Consider the following 23,195-nt stretch of genomic DNA (forward strand, 5'->3'; position numbering starts at 1 on the left):
AGTTCATTCCAAATTCATTTTTAACAGCTCGACGTATCCAGAGCCCTCAGCATGGCATTCGACCACTCGGGCCTGAACACCGTTGTACCAGTTCCTACAGCCGCAACCCCGTACAACATGCACTGAAGAAGCGCTATCTGTTGAAACATTAAGAGCTACGAGAAAGACTTCACTTACAAAAGACAACGCGCTGTGCTCAATCTCCGATGCGCCCAAAACGGATGGGGGCATTTAGGTGGAGCGTCGCTTTCGTGGGTAGCCGCCATCTTGTAAAAAAAAGTGCTAGCGGCTTGTCCTCCATCTCCATGACGTCAGAAGAACGTTAAGCGCACAGTGACATACATAATCTATCTCTAGGAGTTCGCTTCCCATGTTGTAACAGGCTACATCTACAAACAGCTACGGAGTCCGTCGTGCTGCAACGCCGTGTCAAAGCCGAACCTTAGAAGCGACGCGACGTCATCCCCGAGCGTGCACAATCAGCCGGTACGCGTCGGAACGCCCTGACACAGATGGGATAACCGCTTTCTCCGTGTTCCTCGCGAACCACGGTAATGAATCCCAAGGCCACACTGCGCGACACAAAGACCGCCTCGCCACCAACTTCCGCAACATTCCATCGAGGGGGAGAAACATTTATCCGTTTCGCGCCACGGTAGAAGCAAGGTGGTGAAATCTCAACGACAAGACACCACGACTTCTAGCTTTCCCAAATGCGCACACCGGACAACCGCACAGCGAGAGAGCGCTAGACGCCGCTGTATACACGCCAAGGGCGACAAATCCAGACAAAGAGACGCACGGCCCACGAAGCAAAGCGACATCATTATTATTATTGCCTACCAAACAAACAGAAAAAAATGAAAGCGCGAAAGGACGAGCGAGCGAAAACGTCCCACACACGTTTCGAGGCAATCAACGCCAATGCGCGCTACGCCGCCACAAGCGGCGCGCAAACTATCCGACAAAATATTAACAAAAAAAACAAAAAAATCTTAGCACCTTTTTGATTTTTATTTTCCATCGGCTTCTTCCTCGCTTCTGGGCGGCTTCGTCGTCGTCAGAAAGCTCGGTCGTGAAAAACGGGGTCGAGGCCGATTCCGGCGTGCGCGCAACAAAGCGCGATCTCGGGGCCCAGCCGGGCCGCCGTCCGACGGCGAGCCATTTGCGGCGGCCACCCCTGTGGGACACGCTCGCTTCTCGGCCCCTCTCCCTTCTGTTCTTGATTATTCGCGCATTCTTCGCGTAGATCACCAGTTCCTTTGTCGAACACACGCCGGAGAGAGAAGCGACGGATTTCCTTCGCCCGGCTAAATATCTTTTCTTTCTTTTTTTTTAAAGGCTGGAAGCCTTCGACGATAGGGAGTTTCCGTAAACCGTTTTCACCGTCCCGCAACGCTCTCCGCAACGCGCTACGATACCCGGAACTCTACAGTCAATGCCGTCGGCGCGCAGGCGCAGTAGCCGCTTCTTCGTTGCCGAAGGCTTAGCAGAAACGCGGTCTACGAAAACTCCCGAATTCTACGGAATAAAACGATGATAAGGGTTAGCGTGATACGGCCCAGCCTCATTTCTTACCTAGAGAGTCGTGAAAACTACGAACCTTCGTAAAATCGATAAAAAACAGAAATAATTGCCTTTAAGGTTTTAGAACGGGAGTACTACATTCGTGTTCCGCTCGCGAGGAAAGGTCATAACCGTAACGATATTACACACAAAAGATCGTTCGTCTCTCCGTGACATTGAAGAAGCCGTTCGTATTCGACTTCTTTACTCCGAGTGAGCAAAGAGTGCGAGCCGCTACTAAACGCACAAAATCACGGCTACTCACGCTAGTTACTACAAATTCAGCGCAAGCACGCTGCCTTTCGTCGTGCTCTGGGTGCGTCTGCACGCTCAAATTTCACGAGAGAAGCCGAAGAGTTACGGAAGGCAGCAAGCTCACGCTGGTGGCTGGACAACCGAAACACCTCGTTGCTGTTCTCCTTCTGTCAGTAACCATACAAGGTCAAGAAGTTGTCCACTGACAAGACAAGAAGCGCAGGACTCCCTTTCGGATGCGAAGCCTCCAGCTTGCCTTCCGTCGTGCCTCGGTTGCGAAAACGCCCTCAAAACTCCCCCGAGAAGCTGGGGTCTTATCGCAAGAACGGTGCAAAATGGCAACAAATGACGTCACGAAAGCCAGAGTGTCACGCTGCCGGACGTCGCGATCCTGGCGGTTGGTCGTAGATATGCTGGCGAAAAGCAGGACCGAACGCGAGTGTCGCATTCGTCAAGGCGTACCAACTCCTCGCTGTCGAGGCTTTCCTGCACTGTCAAGTTGAAGAGCGACCCGCGGCAGAACGGGCGTCTGCCGCCTCTACCACCGCTGCTGGGGACGCCGCCAGGATCGCGACCGGCGACAGCGTGACGCATATATGACGTCACCAGGCGGAAATCGGGGGATCACTTTTTTGGACACGGTAAACCGTTCCAGGCGCCGCGTCGAAAGTACGAAGCTCTCGCTGGTGGCAAGACAGCTGCAACACCTCCTCCCAGCGATTACACGGCAGTCCCCCGCGGCGTCTACCACGGACTCGCATAGCGCTCCGAGGGAAGCGTCGAAATAGGGCACCCGTTTTCGCGTCTTCCGAGTCTCGGCAGCCAATCACCGGAGTGAGGTCGGAGCCCGTTACGCAATCCTCGAGACGCCGGTGAGTTCACCGGAGCTGCATCGGCGTGCCCGTCCGAATACCAAGGAGGGCTAGACCGAGACACAATCGGCCCGGCAAGGTCGTGCACGCTGCATGCAAATGGGTCGTGCTGCAGCAGCAGCGACGCTCGGATCGATCCCCGCTAAGCGCACTGCCGAGCGCAGTCTTTCCTCGCGTACATGCTTCGTGTCGAGACGGTGCCCCGCAATCGTCGGCAACTCTAATGTTCTCTCGTGCCACGTCCCCCGGGGTTACTCTATTTCGTGCCGGTACGAAAGGGAGGCCCTGACAGATCGTCCTACGCGAAATCATTTTTAAAATTTTGATAATGCTCGACTTTGGTGGGGCAGCCAATATCCAGGACTGCATCTAAGCGCCGATGTTCGCGATATTCCCCCAAATTCACCTCATTTTCCTACACCGCTTTCTCCGATGTCAGTAGACTAGTGATTAGAGAGAATCCTTTCGATAAAAATATGCTCGATAATATAATTGGTAACCAGGTGACCGCAGAAACAAAAATTAATGACACGAGCATACAGGCATGTAACATTCGTGGATCGTTGGACATACTGTAATATCTTACATAAAAAGTACTAGAAAAAAAAACTGGGAAATTTTGCACAACAGCAGAAAAATAGTACTTTAACATGACAGAATGTGGGCAGGTTATTATTTAAGCCGCATCTACGCGATTCGTCAAAATAAGGGAATAGGAGCAAGGTCAATGAAGAGACGACTTATTGTGTAAACCAGGGGTCTCGAAACCCCGGGCCGCGGGCAAAATTCTGCTTGCGGAGAACTTACGGTGACCGCGTCCGTGTTACTTGTTCGTCTGGTCCTCGCCCTTTCGCACTGTTTTTTTTTAATTCCCAACTATATATATATATATATACGCTAAAATTCCTTTGCGTTCCCGTGTACATTGTGCTCCGTGTACTCTGTCGTTCCTATTGCATACTGGCAGCATCAGTGCTATCATTCTCATTAGTCTTCTTCCCTGCTGGATCATGTCTCAAAGTTCCTACGCATTTGGTTCATGCCTGATGAGTTTTCTGGGTCCCAATTATCGTGCAATTTTATAATTAGATAGATATAGGATTTATAAATAAAGTAGATGTATTCGTTCACCTTGTTCTTTTTTAGTCTTTTTCCTGGCCCCCGAGACAGCGACATGTCTCCGATCCGCACCCTTCGCCAGAAATTTTGGATAAACCTGGTGTAAACGAAAACGCGCTTACAGCCGGGGAAGCTTTGGGATGGATGAAACGCCAAGCAGAAAAGCGACCGACAGAGAAAGCACCGGTCTGCACCGCAAAAGGGAAACTGCCGCCCAGCTTCAAACGAGCGAGTTCCCTGTTCAGTTGCTCGCCACTGAACGAGTTCAGTGTTGTTGTTGTTGTTTTCGGCTTTGTCGAAAAGAGAGCTCCCTCCGGGTAGCTTTCACGTTCGAGATCATGTTCGGATAATCCGACTGGCGAATACCGAGAGCGCGGCTTTGATCGATGGTGGCTCCTTTGTCCGCCAGAGCTGCCGCTGCCCAGACTGGCATCCCCTTTCATGCGGGGCCGCATTGTTGCGCCGATCTCGGAAGGGTAGCCTTTCTGTAATCCCAGCCGCCCGCCAATGGCACGAGTTCGAACTTGGAAGAATCGGGTAAATCAAGTTTCACTCCGCGTCCTTTGAATGCCCCCTCGGTGCACCGCGGAAGAGCCTTCGTTTCGGCATAACTCGGCAGCCGGCCAAAGGAACGGTCCCAGCGAACGGATCGGAGCGTCCCGAGTGCGGCAACCGGCAACGTACACCGTTGGCGGGAACTTCCCACCGTCACCCAGAATGATCGGAGCCCCGTGAATAGCCTCATCTACCTGCACGTAACGGCATCACCACACCCGGATGTCAGCGTTCTTTCTTTGCCAAGTTATAACGGAATTAAGTCCCACCGCTGAGACATCATACAAAAGAAAAGATGTTTGCCGCACACATGATGACGGAATCACCTGCGGACACGCCTAACGCATGTTCAAACCACGCTATGTATGCTACGAACACGACTGCAGACAGATCTGGGTATACATCCAATGTGACACGAAAGAAACGCGTTTCAGACAGTGCCTCCGGACTGCCTTCTGTACGTTGCATTCGCAGTCTCTCTCGCAACGCTGCAAGGGCAACAACAACGTCGCGGAGTTGAAGTACGCTGATCGGCTCGCAGCACGATTACCGCGCACCGCTGGATGGATGGATGGATGAATCCGGCTGAGCCCTTTGGATCGGGCGGTAGCTTACACCACCTAGCCATTTTGTTTTACCATTTAAGCTTAGAATATTTAAATGTGAAATCTATATTCACTCCGCACTGCAAATAAAGTGAGGCTATGAAACCCCCTTCCCATCAGTTAATAAGAATATACCTACGCTTTCTGCCACCATTCACTTAATCTTTGCTTGGTAATGAAATCCACTCTCCCTTCGCTGTCTCTAAAACCCAATGACTTTATTAAATCTATGTTGTCTTCGGTAGGCATAGGGTGAAGCCCTTTACAGTATAGTATCAAGTGCTCAGCCGTCTCGTCCTCCTCTCCACAAGCAGTGCACACTGTATCTATTTCCAGGTACTTCGCTCTGTATGTTCTGGTTCGCAGAGCACCAGTCCTCGCCTCAAACAAGAATGAGGTTCCCCTAGAATTGTCATAAATGCTTTCTTTGGCAATAATTGTTTTGTTTAATCTATAGCTTTCCAGAGCCGTCTTTGTCTGCATTCCCTCTAGCCACCGATCTCTTTCTGCGGCCTTAACTTTCTTCTTAACTGAGACCTGCTCTCCCGCATCTCCACTATAGCCTAAAAATTTTCCTCTTAATTTCCTAGTGCGCTGTCTCCACTTTTTGTCTATACTCTTCATGTATAAATAGCTGAAAACCTTTCGTGCCCATTGGTCCCCATCCATTTGCCTCAACCGATCCTGAAATTCTACCTTGCTCCCCGCTTCCCTGCTCTCAAAAGACGCCCATCCCATGTCATTCTTGTACTCCCTGGTTTGGCATTTTACAATGTGCCCCCAAAGCCAGCCTACCTACTCCGCGCTGTTTTATTTCTAGTCTTGCATGCACTTCGGATTTCATGCATAGCACTGCGCTTCCAAAAGTCAAGCCAGGCACCATGACCCCCTTTCCAAATCGCTCTCACCACCTCATACCTGTTGTAATTCCAAAGTGTTCTATTTTTCATTACAGCTGCATTTCTGTTGCCCTTACCTATTATATACTTTTCATGCTCACCGAGATATTCTGCACCATCACATATCCATACTCCTAGATACTTGTATTTACTAGCTCTCTCAACTGTAATATTCTGCATCTTCAGCCTCTCAACACCATCATCGTTAAAAATAATGACTGCTGAGTTTTCACTACTGAATTCTATACCCAATTCCTCTCCTTCCTTACCACAGATGCTCATTAATTCCTGCAACTCGGTCCTGTTGTTACCTATTAGTACGATATCATCCGCATACATCAATCCCGGTAAGGATTGCCGAATTTTTTGGCCTAGTTTACTGTACGAAAGGTCGAATCCAATCCCACTCTTCTCTAGTCTATCCTCCAATCCTCTCTGATACAACATAAACAGCAAAGGCGAAACGGGCACCCCTGCCTAAGTCCTCGTCTTATCTCTATTTTCCCCGTCGCCTTTCCTTATGTTATAATCACCTTATTATCTTTGTAAATGTTCCGTAATAGGGCTGTTAGTCCTTCACCTAGGTTTAAGCTCTCCACTATGCCCCACAGGTTCCTTTGGTTCACATTGTCATAGGCACCCTTGATATCCAGAAATGCCAGCCAGAGCTGTCTGTTTTGTTTTTGCGCTATTTCTATACACTGTGTTAGAGAAAATATATTGACCTCCAACCTACTTTGTTTCCGTAACCCGTTCTATAACTCGCCCAGTATGCCCTCGCAATCTACCCATTCCTCCAGTCTGTTCTTTATAATCTGCATTACCAACCTGTAAATAACTGGTGTTAAGGTTATGGGACGATAATTCCTAATATCAGACTTATCTCCCTTTCCCTTATATATCATACTCATCCTACTAAGCGTCCATTTATCTGGAATATTTTCTTTTGCTATAGTGCTCACTACCTTTTTTTATTTTTTTTATTTTTAGGACCCAAATTTTTCACCAGCTTGATTGGGATACCATCTGTGCCTGTCGACGTGCTACTAGGGACTCTTCCCATTGTCTTTGTCCAAAATCCACGATGTCACAAGCTGGACTGCTACTCTCTACGGTTCTCCTACCTTCCACATGTACCCGTTCCCGAAATTTCTCCTCCATCACTGCTCCTATATATCGTATCGCACCATCTCCCTCTAATTGATCTCCCTGATGCGAGAGCTAATCACGTTTGAGCGCGCCGTCTAGTCGACGAGCTCGTTCGGTCGATGGGCAGCCCGCGCATATCAACACTTCGCGGGAAACCCTGCCGCAACTTGGATTACGCGGGGGGGCGCCGATCGGCCGGGGGGCGCCGCCGCCTCGCCATTCACCGCAGCTGGACTTTGTTTGCCATTCCAGGGCCTGACGCGTCACTGGCAGCAGCAGCATGCAGCAGCAGCAGGTAGAACCGGGACGCGAAAGACCGATGACGAGCCAACAAACGCGCGCGCCTCTTCCCTGCGCACCCTTCCGGAAAATTACTTTTCTGGCAAGCGCGCGACGCCCCGGTATGTTTGGCAGCGCGACGCGCCTTCGCTCAATTCCATTCCGCGAACAGAGATAAACGGGATCGTAAGTACGCCGAACAGCGGTCACACCGACAGCGACCGCTGGCCATTGCCAAGCAGGGAACCGTTGAGCGAGAACAATGTTTCGAAGCACATGAAGCACACCTGCTTCGAACATGCTCGATGCGCGGAGACAATTCTCTCATCGTGTCTCCGGCAAACACAGTCTTCGTTTGAGCAGTTTTCCGTACATGACGCAAGAGGGGGCATTTACTGGACGCCATATTCGAGTCCACTGTTCACAGTGCACGCTCAGAACGATCTTTGATCGCGTGGAATGCACGTCGCAAAGATACCGCGGAATCTCGCCGTCATGCTCGCGCTCAAAGCAACGGACTTGGCTATGGTCCCTAAAGCGTGCATGAGCTACCGCAGTATCCGTGGTTCGAATGCCGCGTGCCGAGTTTCTGCTCGAACTCGTTGCATGCGGCATTCGAAGCACCAGTCTCGTGGTGACACGCGTTCGAATTTGTTCGCAGACTTTCTTTTGTACGTTTGTATAAGCAGTGTGACCCCCGCTTAACGGTCGCCAGAGAATATACCGTATCTAACCCTTTTCACTGGTGGCCACCGCCAGGGGTTTCTTCAGGAAGTGAAATCAGGGGAGAGGGAGGGGAGGGGGCATTGCGAATAGAGGCGTCATTGCGAATTAATGGGGTGCCTCGAAAGAAACAAGGACTCGGGGGTTCACACCCCCTAGAGGGTGTGTAGGGAAATCACTGGCGGGCATTGCCGAGTCCGTGGTTGCCGAGCGCGTGCTGACGGCGAGCTTGCACGGTTCTTCTGCAACGCGATTTCACGGACTGCCGGTATTCGCAGTCAATAAATGCCAGCTGGTTCCGAGTATCCGCGCTCTACAGCGCGCTCAAATATGGCGTCGAGTGAACACCCCCCACACGTATCTAAAGATGAAGGAACAAAATTACGAAATAAAAAGCGAAAGTGCCGTCTGTTTCGACTGCACGCCTAGTGCGCACGATGAAAATCAAGATCCGTATACACGGCAGGCACTTGAACCGAGATCGTGGCTGCTCAAAGGACACCGCCGCCCCAAGCCCGCGTCCAATGTTTACAAACACAGTGATGTGATTGGCCCAAGCCGTTTTGGAGCACCTTTTGGAGCAGCCAAAACGGTGTTTTGGAGCAGCGAAATTGGCCTTTGGAGCACCCAAAACAGTGTTTTGGAGCAGCAAAAGTGGCTTTTGGAGCAGCCAAACCAGTGTTTAGGAGCAGCAAAAGTGGCTTTTGGAGCAGATATTCTTAAAAAATAAACATATTCGTTTTAAGTGCTGCACGAACAAAGGACACTTCGCTCGCCGCAATAAACAAATTATGGTCAAGTTGGACCACCTGGGAGTCTTCAGTGGCGTACCAACTTGTTTTTAAGTGTGTGGGGGGGGGGGGGGGGGGGGGGCAAACCAGACACCCGCCCCCCCCCCCCTCCCTCCCCAGGGCCGGGGGGCAGTGCCCTTGGTATTCCTTGGACGCTGCCGGCCAGTGCCAGCGGCGGCTGTTTCGGGGGGGGGGGGGGGGGGGGGGGGGGGGCGGGGGGGGGGGGGGGAGGGGGCGACAAGCACCCCCCTTGCCCCCCTGGTTGGTACGTCCACGGAGTCTTTCAACATGTAACTGAAATGCCAATGATATGACACATTTTGCAATGGTTCTGTTAAATTATACATATATATGTACCGTTATAGATAAAAAAAGAACCAAACTACACATATTAAAATTTATTTGAAAATGACCAGCTTATTAGTAAATATCGCAGCATTAGGTTGACTACCGCCTGCCTTTGGCTAGCAATGAATTCCCACTTTCAATGCCTCCAAAGAGCCATTGAGACATCCTCAAGTGAACAGTGCTGTGGGCATTGCCGAGCAATTCCGAAAAACCGCTTGACACCGTTTTACTGGTTCCCGACGTGCCAGATTTTCGTCAAAGGTAAGCAAACGTAAAACAATGGGTTGCACGCGTCCCGGCTGGTGCTTCTGTCGTGCAGTCATGTTCGCATGCACATGAGGGCAACTTCAGCAGGCTTGCATTTGCACTTGCTTCGTCGCGCGAGCGGAGATGGCTGTTCGATCGAAACAGACACCATGCCACTCCGCTCCGTCACCAACTGGTTCCCAAAATTGTACACAAAATGTAACTGTCCAGCATACGACAAAAAACTGTCCAGTTGCACGTGCTTGCCAGGCCGGCAGGCGAGGTACAAGCTAAACACACAGAAAAAAAGAACCTGAGCGAGTCAGGTCAAAACAAGACATCGCGAGTCAGGGTCAAAAAGTACTTGGAGCGCTTTGTACAACGACTGAAGCACTGAAGCGTCAACACACGCCCGCGTCTATCGTTGAATTTTTTTTTTTCTTTAAAGGCGCGAGACGAGACACATGAACGACGAGAGCGTGAAACGAGAGGTGGCGGGAAAAACTATGCAGCCCGGATGGACGATTGATACAGGGTACTTTTTGTTGGCCGGCCGCTTGCGCTACCTCTCATTCATGCATGCTCAATTACAGTACTCAGTTTAGTTTCGGTTTTGAAAGACGATCAAAATTGGTCTTTTGGCGCAGGCTTGGCGCAGATCACCGATATTTTGGCAAAATGTAGCAGGATGTAGCAGGGTTAGCCCCTGGGCGCAGTTTGGCGCAATTGGCGCAGCAATCACATCACTGCAAACATGGCGATGCATGCACGCCGCGCGTTTCGTCACCGCTTCGGCGAAGAGTGAGCGGACACGGTCGCCCACTCGGCTACACACACAGACGCGCTCACTGCGTTGTCGAAGCGCCTCGTCGCCGCAGCGCCCGGTTCCCGTTCGCAGAAGGTCGCCAGCACGAGCAACCTAATACCAGACGCCCTCGCGCCTTTGGCGTACTCTTCCCGACTTTCTCGCGCCTCTTGGCACCACGACGCTACGACCGATCGAATGACCGCCACCACTACGACTCGACAACCCCACGCGGAAAGCGCACCCGTCTCTCGCAACTCGAGCTGTCCGAAACGCCACGTAACAACAGCGTTGTGCCCGTTACCGAAAATATGTAACGAAAAAGCGTGACTCGTTATTTCGTCAAACAAATTAACCTGTTACCGAGACTCCTCATCGTCCTCCAAAGTAACGAACATCGTTACCGTTACTTGCAAAATCTAACGAACGTTACTTTATTATTCGGTATTATTTTTCAGCGATAAGCCGCCAGATACTAACTTCCACAACAAGTGAACTTTTCCAGAGTGATCTCAGTGTTTATAATAATTTATAAAACAAATTCAAAAGAAACAAAACTTACTACTCGTTTCTCATTTAGATATCTAATGCGTTACCGAAAACAATTTACCACGTTACCAGTCGCCTCGTTACATACACGTAACGCGTTACAGCTACTGCCTCGGGGCCACGAGAGAAGCGAGAGCGCCGAGGCAAGGTCGTCACTCCTGTTGATAGGCACGTCGATTCCCATCTCGGACGCCGTGCCAGCCGGTGCACGGACTGCGAACATGCAAATGCGGCGCACGCCCTCGCCCGGCCGCGATCATGCGGAGCGCCCACGGATGAAGCCGAACGCCACGTGCGCGAACACCGCCGTGTGCACCTGCGGTTCGGTCACGGAACGAGCACACTCGCATATTGCTGCGTCAGAGCGAACGCGCTGCAAGTCCGACACGAAGCGTCTTTATTAGGACTGCCAGTCTGTCTTATCCAATCTGCGCCGATAGACTCCAAGGCCGAATAAAAATGGGAACGAAAGAGGGGGAGAGAGAAAGGTGTACCTAAACGACTTGACAGCTTCCGACTCATTTAGTTATGCGCGGAACATAGTTTTTCGTTCCAATCGTATAGCGCTGCGTCGTTCCTAACCTTCACAGCGCGAAGGAACACCAAGATCCACCTGGTCTTTGGGCAGCGTTGAAGCTAGAGATTCGAAGCAGTACTCGCACAACCTCTTTATTAACTGCAAAACGAAAACAGTTTCATCGCGCACACAGGAGCGCGCGCGGGTGGCGTTTTCAGCGATCGGTTGCATACCGCAAACACCTTTCTCCGGGGCAGCGGACGCGCTTTCCTACCCACAGCCGCCAGGAAAACACACTCTCGCATCGTACAAAGAACGCTCCGCGCACAAAAGGGTCAGCCCGTCTGACTGCACTACGCCGAACGGTTACAGAAGAGAAAGTTTGGAGCGACTGCCGATCGCAGTTATTCCGTTACGGATCAATCCACGCCAAACGCGGAAATGCGCTACTGCAAGGGGAGAAAGCAGGCAGGCGAGCTGGTTCGGAAACAGCTTCGTTCGAACCCACACCACCTCGAGTAATCGAAGCCCGTGCACTAGAATGTCGATGTCACCACAGTGTGCTGTGTCATCGTACGGCTGGACATCGTGTCCAGTCCAATTAGATCCGAAGACGTCGCGTGAGGAGGTTGTTGACAGGCTTTGATTATTCTGTGCTCCGTTTCGTGCGTAAACGTTGCCAAAGCTTCTGCTGGCGCCAGCGTGAGGGCTGGTGGTACAGTTGCACGTTCTGTCGCGCCAATGAAACAATGGCTTAATTCCACGCGCTGGCGCCAGCAGCTGACTGCGTACTACACAGTATGAGACGGAGCGTGTGCGTTATTTTAACTCGAACATTTCAGTAATGAAACACCGACAACACGAGACACTAACTCCGTGTTGCGATGCCTCGCGGCTTACATCGAAACCAGCTACACCGCGCGCAGCAGGAAACTCGCCCTTTCAGCCACCGAAGAACACTCACCGGGTTCCAGGTGAAAAAGCGTCCGCAGGCCGACGCCGCCAGCACGCCTCGCAGCACGAGCGAAGAAGTAGCTGCGGCGGTGGTCGTGTCGTCGCCTACCAGGCCCCCGAGCGGTGGCATCGGGGCCATGGGCCAAGCCGGGCCGCGACACTCGGCCGACACACCGGGGCTAGCACGGCACACCTCCTGCGCCCATCGGACGCGACGGCGCTCGCGCGATCCCGGCCGATCCTCGTGCAATCCGAACGGGCACGAAGCCGCCGCAGCCAGCAACACACCGGCCGCCGAGACGCTGCGACGCCGGTAGCGACGCTGGCTGGCCACCACACCGCGGCTGCCGGTCAACGCCGTCGCGACGCACCAAACACCAGGCAACGGTGTCGACGATTCGGCCCAACTTTTTGTTGTTTGGTAGCACCGGCGTCTACCTGGCCACGGAAATCACCGATCGCACGAGCAGGGAGGAAGGGGGCCGCTCTCGACGAGGGCAATCCAAACGACGGTCCACTTCATCCGTCGAGGAGTTTTGCCTTGTCGCGTGGTCACCGCCGCGCTCCGTGTTTACATCGCCGGGAGACGGGGGCGAAGCTGGCGCCAGGTGCAGCGGGTAGGGAACCGAGCGGTTCAACGCACGGAAGCGAACTGGCCCGACCGCCCGACTGGGACGGAGGGAGGGCATCCGCCAACGGGACATTTCGCTCGCGCTCGCCCGCCAGAGCGAGCGACGTCGTCAGCGCCGAAGGCGGCGGGGAGGGGAAGGAGACGGACGAGCGCTTCGCGAGGCGGCTCGCAGACGGCGCCACTGGATAGCGGGACCAGAGAAACCAAAACAGTACCTGGCAGATGAAACACTCAAGTTGCGAGTAGGAAAGACTTCGCGGTGACGTCACAAAACGAAGGCTGACTCTCTATTCTTTGCAGACTACTACTCCTCCTTACCCCCCCCCCCCCCCCCCGCCCCCTAAACTCAGTTGCAATAAACTAGCCAGCAGTCACTTCACAAGGTGGCCATTCTAGGGAATCATTAATGCTATTCTACCAGCAACCCCCCGACCAAATTGCAATTTTCAAGAAACTTGCTACCTTGTCTGATAACTTCTCCACGACTCTAAAATATGTTCTTCGGGTACCTACGAACTGTGTCCTACCACTGATGGAGCGAGAGATCGACAATTAGCATAATCCGCGTTTAGTATTCAAATAAATTGCACTGACAAAATAAATTAACCTAATCCGTGACAAAAAAAAAATGCGGCGAAACTATATTTAATTTTAAAATACAGAGTCCAACGGAAAGCCACAAGTCAGAGCCGACCGAATTCAACGAGCGAAACCACGCAGGCTACGTTAGGAACGTGGAATTGCAAGAAGAAAGTATGCCCGCGATTTGGTTAGATTATTGTACTTCTCCGTGCTTCAGGGTTCAGATTACGACGCTATCAACGCCGCTTTTACGCCTATCGGGGACCTCTTGCCCACCCGAAATTCGTACGAAAGGCTCCCTTTCGCCCCTCTTATCCATCGCTTCCATGACTCTCACCATTCAGCCGGAGATAAGACCAACCCCAACACGGTCAAGCGCACCACAAACCGATAAGAAGGGTAAACATCGACGAACATTGCTCCGTACAATAGGGTATCAGAATCTTGTAATAGTGTGATTTGTCGCGGTTTAATGACGAGATTATCGGGAGCTCGAAGACAAAAGAAACCACACACGCTATAAATCTAGTCAAACAACGAGATAAGCGTTAGCTGGGAGGGCGGGTGCTTTCGAGTGGACTCCATGCCCAAGTTCGGAGTCCACTATGGATTGGATTGCCGATGACGTTTCATGTGAATGTGGGATCGAGCGCGTCAGCCACGTCAAGAACAGTTAATTGGCAAACTTTGACCGGAATAATGCGCTCGAGGTTACAACTAATAAATCAAATTTAATCGTAACATTCATTAAAAGGATATCACAGCTCCCCAAGCCCTACGCAACCTCTATGGTAACTTTTTTTTTTCTTTTTTTTTTTTACTTATTTGTCAGAAACTACCTGACGAATTGACCTGGGAACGGTTTTATCCGAAAGACAATAAAAAACCTATGTTGCCGTACACTAAAATATACATCACGCGTAATTTCTTTCTTAATAAATGCACAGAATTTCTGTTTTAGTACTTCGCTTTTCTCCAAGGCTCTATACGGTAAAATACAAAACGAAGAAAACAAAAACATGGCTCAGTACAACAATAACCTTGTTGCAAATGACGAGTTAAACAGCATCGAAGCATTTTTCCTGGCCGATTACAAAAGACTCTCACGAGATTTAGAACGGGGTTAATAAATCACGATGTATCGTCACGAGGCCTTCTAAAGCTTGCTGTATTCTTACAGCGGTGGAATTGACAATTGGTGATTTGGAGCAGCTGTTATAGCAGCGGGAAAAACGTGTTTTGAAGCTGAGATTTCCACTTTCGGAGCAAACAATTTTGAGCTTTCGTGTCAAAATCTTTATACGATCTCTGAAAGTTAGCCTGTGGAAAAAAAAAAAAAACTGAAGTTGTTCGAGTGTTGGGAAACGATTTAAAGTTCCATTCCTACAGGAGACCTAGACGCTACAGATATTTATTTTTTAACTGAACAATCATACGCCGGTAATGTTGCAATGTCTCAATCTTTTAGGAGCACCGATGGCATCTTCGGTGTGTGTTTCACGCAAAAAGATGTTTTTGGCTACTTTGTAGGATTTGTATCACGATGACGTAACTGTCGCGATTTCGACATCAAACAGACACTTTTGTGTTGAATGTGGCTCATCATTCGTATCCAGCCTGCTACTACTCATAGAGCAGCTAAGCGGAGCACTGGCTACTGCAATCGATCACAACGAGTAGCACTAGCTATTTATTGCGATCCATGTGAGCACCGTTAGCACAAAATCCGTTAACTCTTCGTTAGTCATGTGAAAATAATGGATTTTGGGTTCGAAGCAAATTCCAGTGAATAGTTGTTTTGGCCGAATATATTTTAATGAAGTATTGAATAGTTTCTGCACTTTTCTTCGCGTCTTTCACTAATACACTATTACACGATACTTAAACAAAAATTCAGCCGAATTTGCGAAGGCTGTTCCCAAGCTTCTAATTGCCCACTTTTTAGCTCTGTTAAATTCAACCTAGCTAGATTTATAGGCTGTGACCTCAGAGAGTTCAATACCTACATTGGGATGCCAAGTAAACGACAGATTTTACATAAAATTAAACCTATAAAGGAGCCCAGCCATACCTAAGTGAGGGGATTTATAAATCTTCTTGGTACATGAAAATATTTTCTTCAATTATAAATTTAAAAAAAAAACTCAAATAATGAACACAAGTTGTTAGAACGTCGCTGCCTAACATGTACCCTTGCATAATAGCACCAGTTAAATTTAGAAGATCTTCCTCAAATATCAACAATCAAAAATGCATATTTTTATGCATTAGGTTTGTTTGTGCGCTATACCACTTTAAAGGTGCGTTTATCGTCTAAGTGTGCTGCGGCGAGGAGAGCCGCGAGATCGCGGTGTCAGCTCCGCGGGTACTGCTTCTCCGCCGTTCACCCGTGCGTGAGGAGAAGCGCACTCAAGGGGGCTAACCCGCCGCGATGAACAACTCGAAAAGTACGAATATCGCAGTTTATTTTGAACCGAATATAGGGAGGAAGTGGCCGAGTGGGCTAACGCGTCTCAGCTCGGAGCGTGGAGCGAAAGCTTGCGCTGGGAACCTCCTGGGTTCGATCCCCGCCGCCCCCGCCCGTTTCGATCTGGATGAGTTTCGTACCGGCACGCGTTCGTGTGATCACTACTGCGTGATGCACGATAAAAATCCCAGGTTAGCGGGTGTACCGCACTGGCTAAATTTCTCATCTACAGCTAAGAGACCCATTACCCGTTGAGGCCCATCTCCATCAAGGCTGTATAAACATAAAGAGCAAGCCAATTTTTTTTTGAAGCGAATATCAAATAGCGTATTATTTGAAACTATTATTCGAAAATTAAATATTCGCGCATCCCTACTCTTCGAACATAATACTTAAACATAAAAAAAACTACTTTTCTAATTTTCAGTGGCACCACCAACAATGCCACCTGCTTTCAGTTCCCTTCTCGAGAACAGGTCCATTTTGGCGCTGACATGGCGCAAATTGTGCACAAATACAGCCTTTCCAGCAGCGTGTAGCAGATTTTTCGTTCCGGCGCAGTTTGGCGCAAATGGCGCAGCAGTTCCACCACTGTTTTAGAGAAAAGAGCGCTCGAACGCAAACCCACGGCAAATAAGCGAAGCGGACAAAGGCCCCCACATTTAAACCAATGGTCCCTCGTATATCATACTCCGTATATCCGACGGGAATGCGTCAACTATACGCAAGAGGACTTACAGGCAGTTGTAGTTCATTTTTAGATTGCGCGCTTTTAAACTTTACAGCAATTTGTTTTATATAAGCTCTATTTTTTTTTATTATTATCTTATATTTCCGACTGTAATATATCCACATTTCGAGTGAAAAAAAAAAGTATAAAGTCCCGAAGTTTTATTTTTATTGTCAGCACGATAAATATACTTCACAACCCGGCAAAGAGATACATCCCAGGAAAGCCCTGCGCATGCGTAGTAGTAGCTTTCCTCCGCAATTTCGTAATTGCAAAGTTAAGCACTGCCATTTTTTTTTTCATTTTTTTTGTTACAGGGGTAACGTTGCAACTGCGAAGTTGCAAGTAAAACCCGCACCAGGTGAATCAGGCATTATACATAGTTTCGAAGATGGGTGACTGTACACTTATGCTTCTATAAGCGAGCATCTCTTTCAGAACACCCGATTTCCTACCTCCGTGCCTCCATATGGCAAGCCCGCAGGAACTTCGCGTTCGTCCAAAAACCACGGCGCTGCGCTCCCCGATCAACAATAGCCTGCCGGACTGAGGCCCGGGTCAGCGCGGGCGGGCTATTTTCAACGCATTCCGAGGCGCAGACTTAACACAGCGAGCCCATCTGGCTGACGCCTCCTACCTCTACCACGGACCGCTAAACTCTATTACTATATGTGGAAAGATAGTCTTCTATTTTTTTTTTTGTCACTTTACGCAAGTTAGGGGCATGGCAGCGTATATGTGCAGCTTTTTGTCAAGCCAAGTGCATTAGCACAAAGAAAGACGGCACGAATGCCCGTACGCTGAAGGCAACATAGAAAGCGAAAAACACCAATTATAGTGAAAACATAGGGTCTGCCTTCAGCTTCCCTCCTGAAAAAAAAAAAAAAAAAGAAGTGTACAAATTACCCCCCCCCCCCCCCCCCCGCCCCCTTATCCATTCCCAGGCGTAATGCAATGACGAAATGTCGACCAAAGGAACCAAGTTGCGAATAATATCAACGATGTATATGACACCGCGCCTCGTCTATCCTTTTTTTTTTTTTCGTCGTTTTTTTTTTTTTTTTTTTCTTCCGAATTTACGGCAACGTACATAAATTCTAAAACAATTTTCTTCTGACGCACTGCTAGTTTTTAACATCGCTGAAAAGGCGTGAAACAAGACTTCAACGAAAACCTGTCGACATTTGCCACTCGGGAAATAAAGTATAGCGAAAGTATTACTCTGCCCGTTTCAATCTTGGTGAGCACCGTACCGCCGGCGTGCGGTCGTGTACCCCCACTGCGTCATGCACGTTGTAAAGACTCGAGGCTACCAGTGGTACTTTACTGGCAATATGTCTTATCTACAGCGAAGACACAAGACGCCCACTGAGGCAGACTAACTTCCCGCAGTCTAAGCGAACACAACACAATTACTTTGGGGGCTGGACGGATAGAAGACTGACTACCCGAGTGAGAGAAAACAACGCGTCTTCTTGGGAGGTAAGAAATCTAAGTATGTGGATGTAACTTCGGGTGTCCCTCGGGGGGTCTGTTTTGTGGCTACTATTATTTTTATTCTTCATTGATGATGTAGCATCCTCTGCCCTTTTCTAATATCAGGTTATTCGCGGATGACTGTGTAATTTACGGAACAACAAGTAATTAATACCGCTCCTTTGTCACTTGCAACAGGACTTGGATCGTATCAGTCTATGGTGCCAGAATTGGCAACCAAATTTAGACACTGGAAAATACGTTCGTGTCACATTTAGTAGAAAAAAAATTAATTTATTTTACGCCATCGGAAGGAACCCGCTACAAAAAGTGCCTGAATTTAAATACCTAGGTGTTATACTTTCTGAGGACCTGCGTTTTAATGAACACATAAATATGATTCTTAATAAAGCTGGCAGGGTTTTTATAGTGTAGTCATCCGGAACGTACACACAGCTACCGAAATTCTAAAAGAAGCGGCGTATCGTGCATCGGTGAGACCTCATTTAGAGCATGCAAGCGCCGTGTGGGACTCGCACCAGAAATAGATAAGATCGAGGTCATACAAAATAGAGCAGTTAGGTTTATTTTCAAAAAATAAGAAAATACGCAAGAAAGTGTCACACAAATGAAAGCTTCTATCGAAATGGAATCTCGTAATACTAGACGTAGAAAAAGGCAGAAGGAAACCTATTTAAGCTATTTATAACAATCTAACCGGAGTTAACAAATACGTACATCTGAAAACGCCCCATTACATCTCAGATAGGTGGGACCAAGGCGAAAATACACGCGAAATAAAACGCCGGACAAACCACATGAACTTTTCTTTTTTTTTCCCCGAAACCATATCCGAATGGAACGTACCTGCCTGAAGATGTAGTATCAGTTGATAACTTTTTTTTATATATATAGATGAATCGTGAATATTTGATTTTCTAAGCGCATTGCGCTGACGTGTTCCATCTTGTAATGACGCATGCCGACGTGTGGATGATCTTCATCTATGTTACTGAAGCAGACAGCTGAAATGTATTTACCTGTGCTGATGTACTGATACGTGACCGATAATATCGGTCAATTGTAAAACTCCTCCCTTGCTTCAATGCCTCGGCGCAGCGGGGTATCTCATAAATAAATAAATAAATAAATTTACATTTTCGGAGAGCTCTTGCTAGAAGGTCAGCCGGCTGTACCGAACTCCGAACGCGCTGGCAAGCGAGAGAAATCCAACAGGACAAACCGACTCGTACGATGTCGGCGTGGGCGCGATCGTATAATAGACCGTGCACGCGATATTAGGAGCCGGACATTTCATTTCCGTCGCCGTATTTTCCCGTCGGCCGAACCCGCGCATTACGTCAACGCGGCGACGATGCTAAGCCGGATTAGGCTGTGCCTTTAAAAAGGCGTAGATTAGACCGTATCGCCGTCAGGCTAACCGCTAACCACACCTCCCGTGTACTTGCGCGCGTTCCAGCCTTCGTCGTTTTCGCGCGCTGAGGATGTAATTATAGGATGCAGGGTTTCACCGCGGATATTCTTTTTAATGCGTTTGTTCGTTCGTTTTTGTGCACGATTTTTGTGTTGTCTGTAGTAATGCGGCACCGCGGACCTCAGTTACAGGCCAACGGCCTTTCTGTAGTGTCGCAACCCCTCGGGGATGCATACAGATTATTATTTTATTTTACTTTCTTCCTTCGAAATTGCCGCATGGCCCTTGGCACTCATTTTCGTAGATAGCGCGAAAACTTTCCGATTCTCTTTTCTTTCTTTTTTTATTCTGAAGTTTTTTGTTGTTGTTGTCGTTTTTTTTTTTTGCACTTAAAGGCAGTTGTTTATAAAATGCTTAGTCGGAAAAATGACTTCTAGAAAACGATTCCACGGGGAGAAGTCAAAATATTACCCGCACTTTCGCCACAACACATATTTTAAGTTTTCTATACTGTCTTCTGCGCATGCATTTAGAGTTGATACTACTGTGGTCACATACCGAAGTTTGACCACGATGGCGTCATTTTTCTCGCTTCTATTTCAGTGTAAACACGGCCGCTCCCCGCCAGCAGCGTGCACTAAGGAGGAACAAAGAGCAGGGATCCGAATTTCGCTGGTCGGAAAGTGTCCTAAAGGCTGAGGTTCATCGGAGGCTTACGACAGAGTACGGGGACAGTGCCGTACCGGGTAGAAGTGTGCAAAAGTGGATCGATAAGCGTAAAAGTTGCCGGACAAGCGTGATGCACGAGGAGGGACCAGGGCGCCCGTCACTGAGGGAAGCGGAGCGTAAATCGTTGAACGGCCAGCCTCTTTCTCGGAGAGAATACGCAACATTGTGGACCGCTGGACCAAGTGCATCGAAAAGGAAGGACGCTACGTAGAAACATTACATACTTGTACAAACCCCTTATTTGTGTGAACAAAATAAAAAAAATATATATATAATGTGCGAATAATTTTTTTATTTACCCTCGTATACATCGACCGGGCATAACGAACTCTTTATTTCAAGGTAATTAGAGCGTCATTCGTGCGTGCAATTGGGACGATTGGTTCCTATATTCATATTTCCGCGAATTAAAACGGCAAAACGGTTGTCAAACGAGAAAAAAACAAAAAAAAACAGATAGTTTAAAGCCTTTCCGCATTGTTTGTTCAACAGACTCGTATTTTAAAATGAGTTTCCCAAGTTGCTCTTCCAGTTTCACCCATCTCCTTATCGAGAAGTCACCGCTACCGCGATTGAGCTAAATCGAGTCCATTATCCCGATTTCAATCGATCTAGCAAAATTGCATCTGCGCGAAATCCCAATTACAAGGCGTTTAATCCAGCGTTTGTTTCTTCGTTGTTTTCCTCTTCTTTCTTTCTCTCTCTAAACACACAAAGAGGAATCAGGAGACCCGCTTATCGTACGCGCGACAGCCCATTACCCACCTGGAATCGTTTTCACTCTGTCCTTGCCAATTTGGCCATCGATCATCACACCTGCGTGTAAACGTCACGCCTTCCTTCTCCCACGAAGTAAGAGCCAATCCTTTTATTGCCCGTCCGGTGCTTCTTACCGAGGCGGCTATGTAAGAAGTGCCTGCGGTAGACCCTCGGGCCATATATGCACAACCGAAGGGTACCGCAAGAAATACGCAGTCTCAGGTTCGTTCACCTCCACGCATCCACGATTTGCCGTGAAAATCGATTCACGCTGACGAACGTCTTGGCATATACTGCGTCGTTAATATCTCGCTCACGCGACCTGCGAGGATGGATGGATCGATGATGACAGTGGCCGTAGCCTTTGGAACTGTAAAGGGGGGCAGCTTGCACCACCTAGCTTCCAACGTTAACTGTAACGCCGTTAGATTTAAGCGGTAACGTGCCTGTGACTCTCACGACACTGAATCGGCTTCGATGGCTCGTAGTCGTCCGCGGTCCATTGTAAGACGAAACGGAGTACACTTCGATTTCTTTCCCTCTACAACTCCGCGACTATCACCGGGCCACCGCAGGAGAGAATTACCGGGATGACTTTTAGGGCATCGGTTAAACGAAGAAACAACGCCGATAGCGCATCTGTATCACCAAAGATTATAAGTTCTCTTTATCGGCGATCTGTGTTGCATCAGCACGCGTCACTCTCGCAGTCACGTAATCGACAACGTAAAGCAAACAAACCAACAAAACCACACGAAACCAGATATCGAATAGGGTCTCTCTGAATCCACACATCATCGACCCGTTCCGCGTTTCATTTCCGCGCGGAAGGAAGCCCTAAGGCCCATAACGCGACGCGGAACACGTGGCAAATTGCAAATCGTCCTGCAGTCTCCAGGGGACCATCAGCAACAAAAGCGAGTTCGCCGAGAAACTTTTCTTCGTCAAACTTTCTCCCTCCTCCTCTTCCTCTTCATCCAACCCCCATCTTCCAAACAGGGTTGCCAGGTTGGGCTATAAATAGCCAAATTGGGCTAGTTTTATTTGCAGTTGGCGGGAAAAAATGGTAGTTGGCTATTTGGCTAGTATTGGGCTATTTCTAGCCTGTGCATTGGGCTATTTCTGACCTGTGCATGGGGCAATTTCTGACCTGTGCTGGAACCAAAATGCCTGAAAGCACTAGGGTTTATAGGTTCGAAAGTATTTTTAGGGTAAGTTACGTGAACATTTGGCGCTTCAGTCCCTTAACCCTGACAAGTTTGCGAACTAATTCGTCTTCTTTTTGCGCGCTTTGTGCAATTGTTTACCTCCGAATGCAAGCATGTGCTGTTATTCCTCCATCTCAACAAGTGACGGCGCGATTCTTTGCGGCCTTAACAGCACCTGTTCTGCGCATTCTTTAGGTTGTCTGAATTCTGCATAGTTCTCCCGTGACGTCATTCTGGTCATTTTGCAAGTACGGCTTCAGGGCGCTGCCATCTTGCTTGGCTGGGGTGCGCTTGGACGAGCCATAACCCGATTACGAAGCCTTGCCAAGGCGTCGTATACGGATTATGGCCGCGCCCAAGAGCGCACCCCACGGAGATAGATGGCGGCGCCTTGATACCGGACTTGCAAAAGTGTATCGTAAGCGTCCCAATATAGTGGAAGGTATGTTGTCATGCGCTTGTACGAGTGTTTCAGGAAGTTCGCCGAACGTGCAAGGGACGCCATTTCTGGGGCATTTGATGGATAAAAATATATTATGTGTCTTTTTTGCTAAAAAAAAAAAAAAACGTTTCAAATGATAAGTTTTTTGGGCTATTTTTGGGCTATTATGCTGGATCGACATTTGGCTATTTCTGGGCTATATCTCATAGACGCTTGGCGGGTTGGAGTTCAAACACCTGGCAACCCTGCTTCCAAAGAGTTTTATCCAGGTTTCACTTCTCGCTCTTTCCGCATCGAAGCGATACCACCGGGTTAAACAAAAAAAAATATCGCGCAACAGAATATAAAGAGTGAACGTGGCAAGCTGCACAAAGCAGATTTATTTCCTATAGGTCTCCCTCCGTCATATTTTGATGGAAAGTAAACATTCTTTTTTATTATTATTATAGACAACAAGCAAACGGATATGACACGAGCACAAGCAAACGACCGCGAACGACTCAC

The 23,195-nt window shown here is 48.8% G+C and overlaps 1 protein-coding gene across 2 annotated transcripts in view; it reads right to left on the reverse strand.

Moving 5' to 3' along the window:
* Positions 1-23,195, reverse strand: part of LOC8032616 — a 265,009-nt gene that overhangs the window by 228,059 nt on the left and 13,755 nt on the right. Inside the window, exon 1 of one of the 2 annotated variants that reach the window (XM_029970299.4) lies at positions 12,243-12,947. The exons of the other annotated variant lie outside the window; for it this stretch is intronic. Within the exon in view, the coding sequence (XP_029826159.2) occupies positions 12,243-12,371 (129 nt within the window). The 5' untranslated portion in view covers positions 12,372-12,947. Of the gene's footprint in view, positions 1-12,242; positions 12,948-23,195 lie in introns of those variants that run through there. 2 annotated transcript variants of the gene reach the window in all.

Source organism: Ixodes scapularis, unplaced genomic scaffold (genome assembly GCF_016920785.2).
Source record: "Ixodes scapularis isolate PalLabHiFi unplaced genomic scaffold, ASM1692078v2 PGA_scaffold1__304_contigs__length_218370807, whole genome shotgun sequence".
Taxonomy (NCBI): Eukaryota; Metazoa; Arthropoda; class Arachnida; order Ixodida; family Ixodidae; genus Ixodes; species Ixodes scapularis.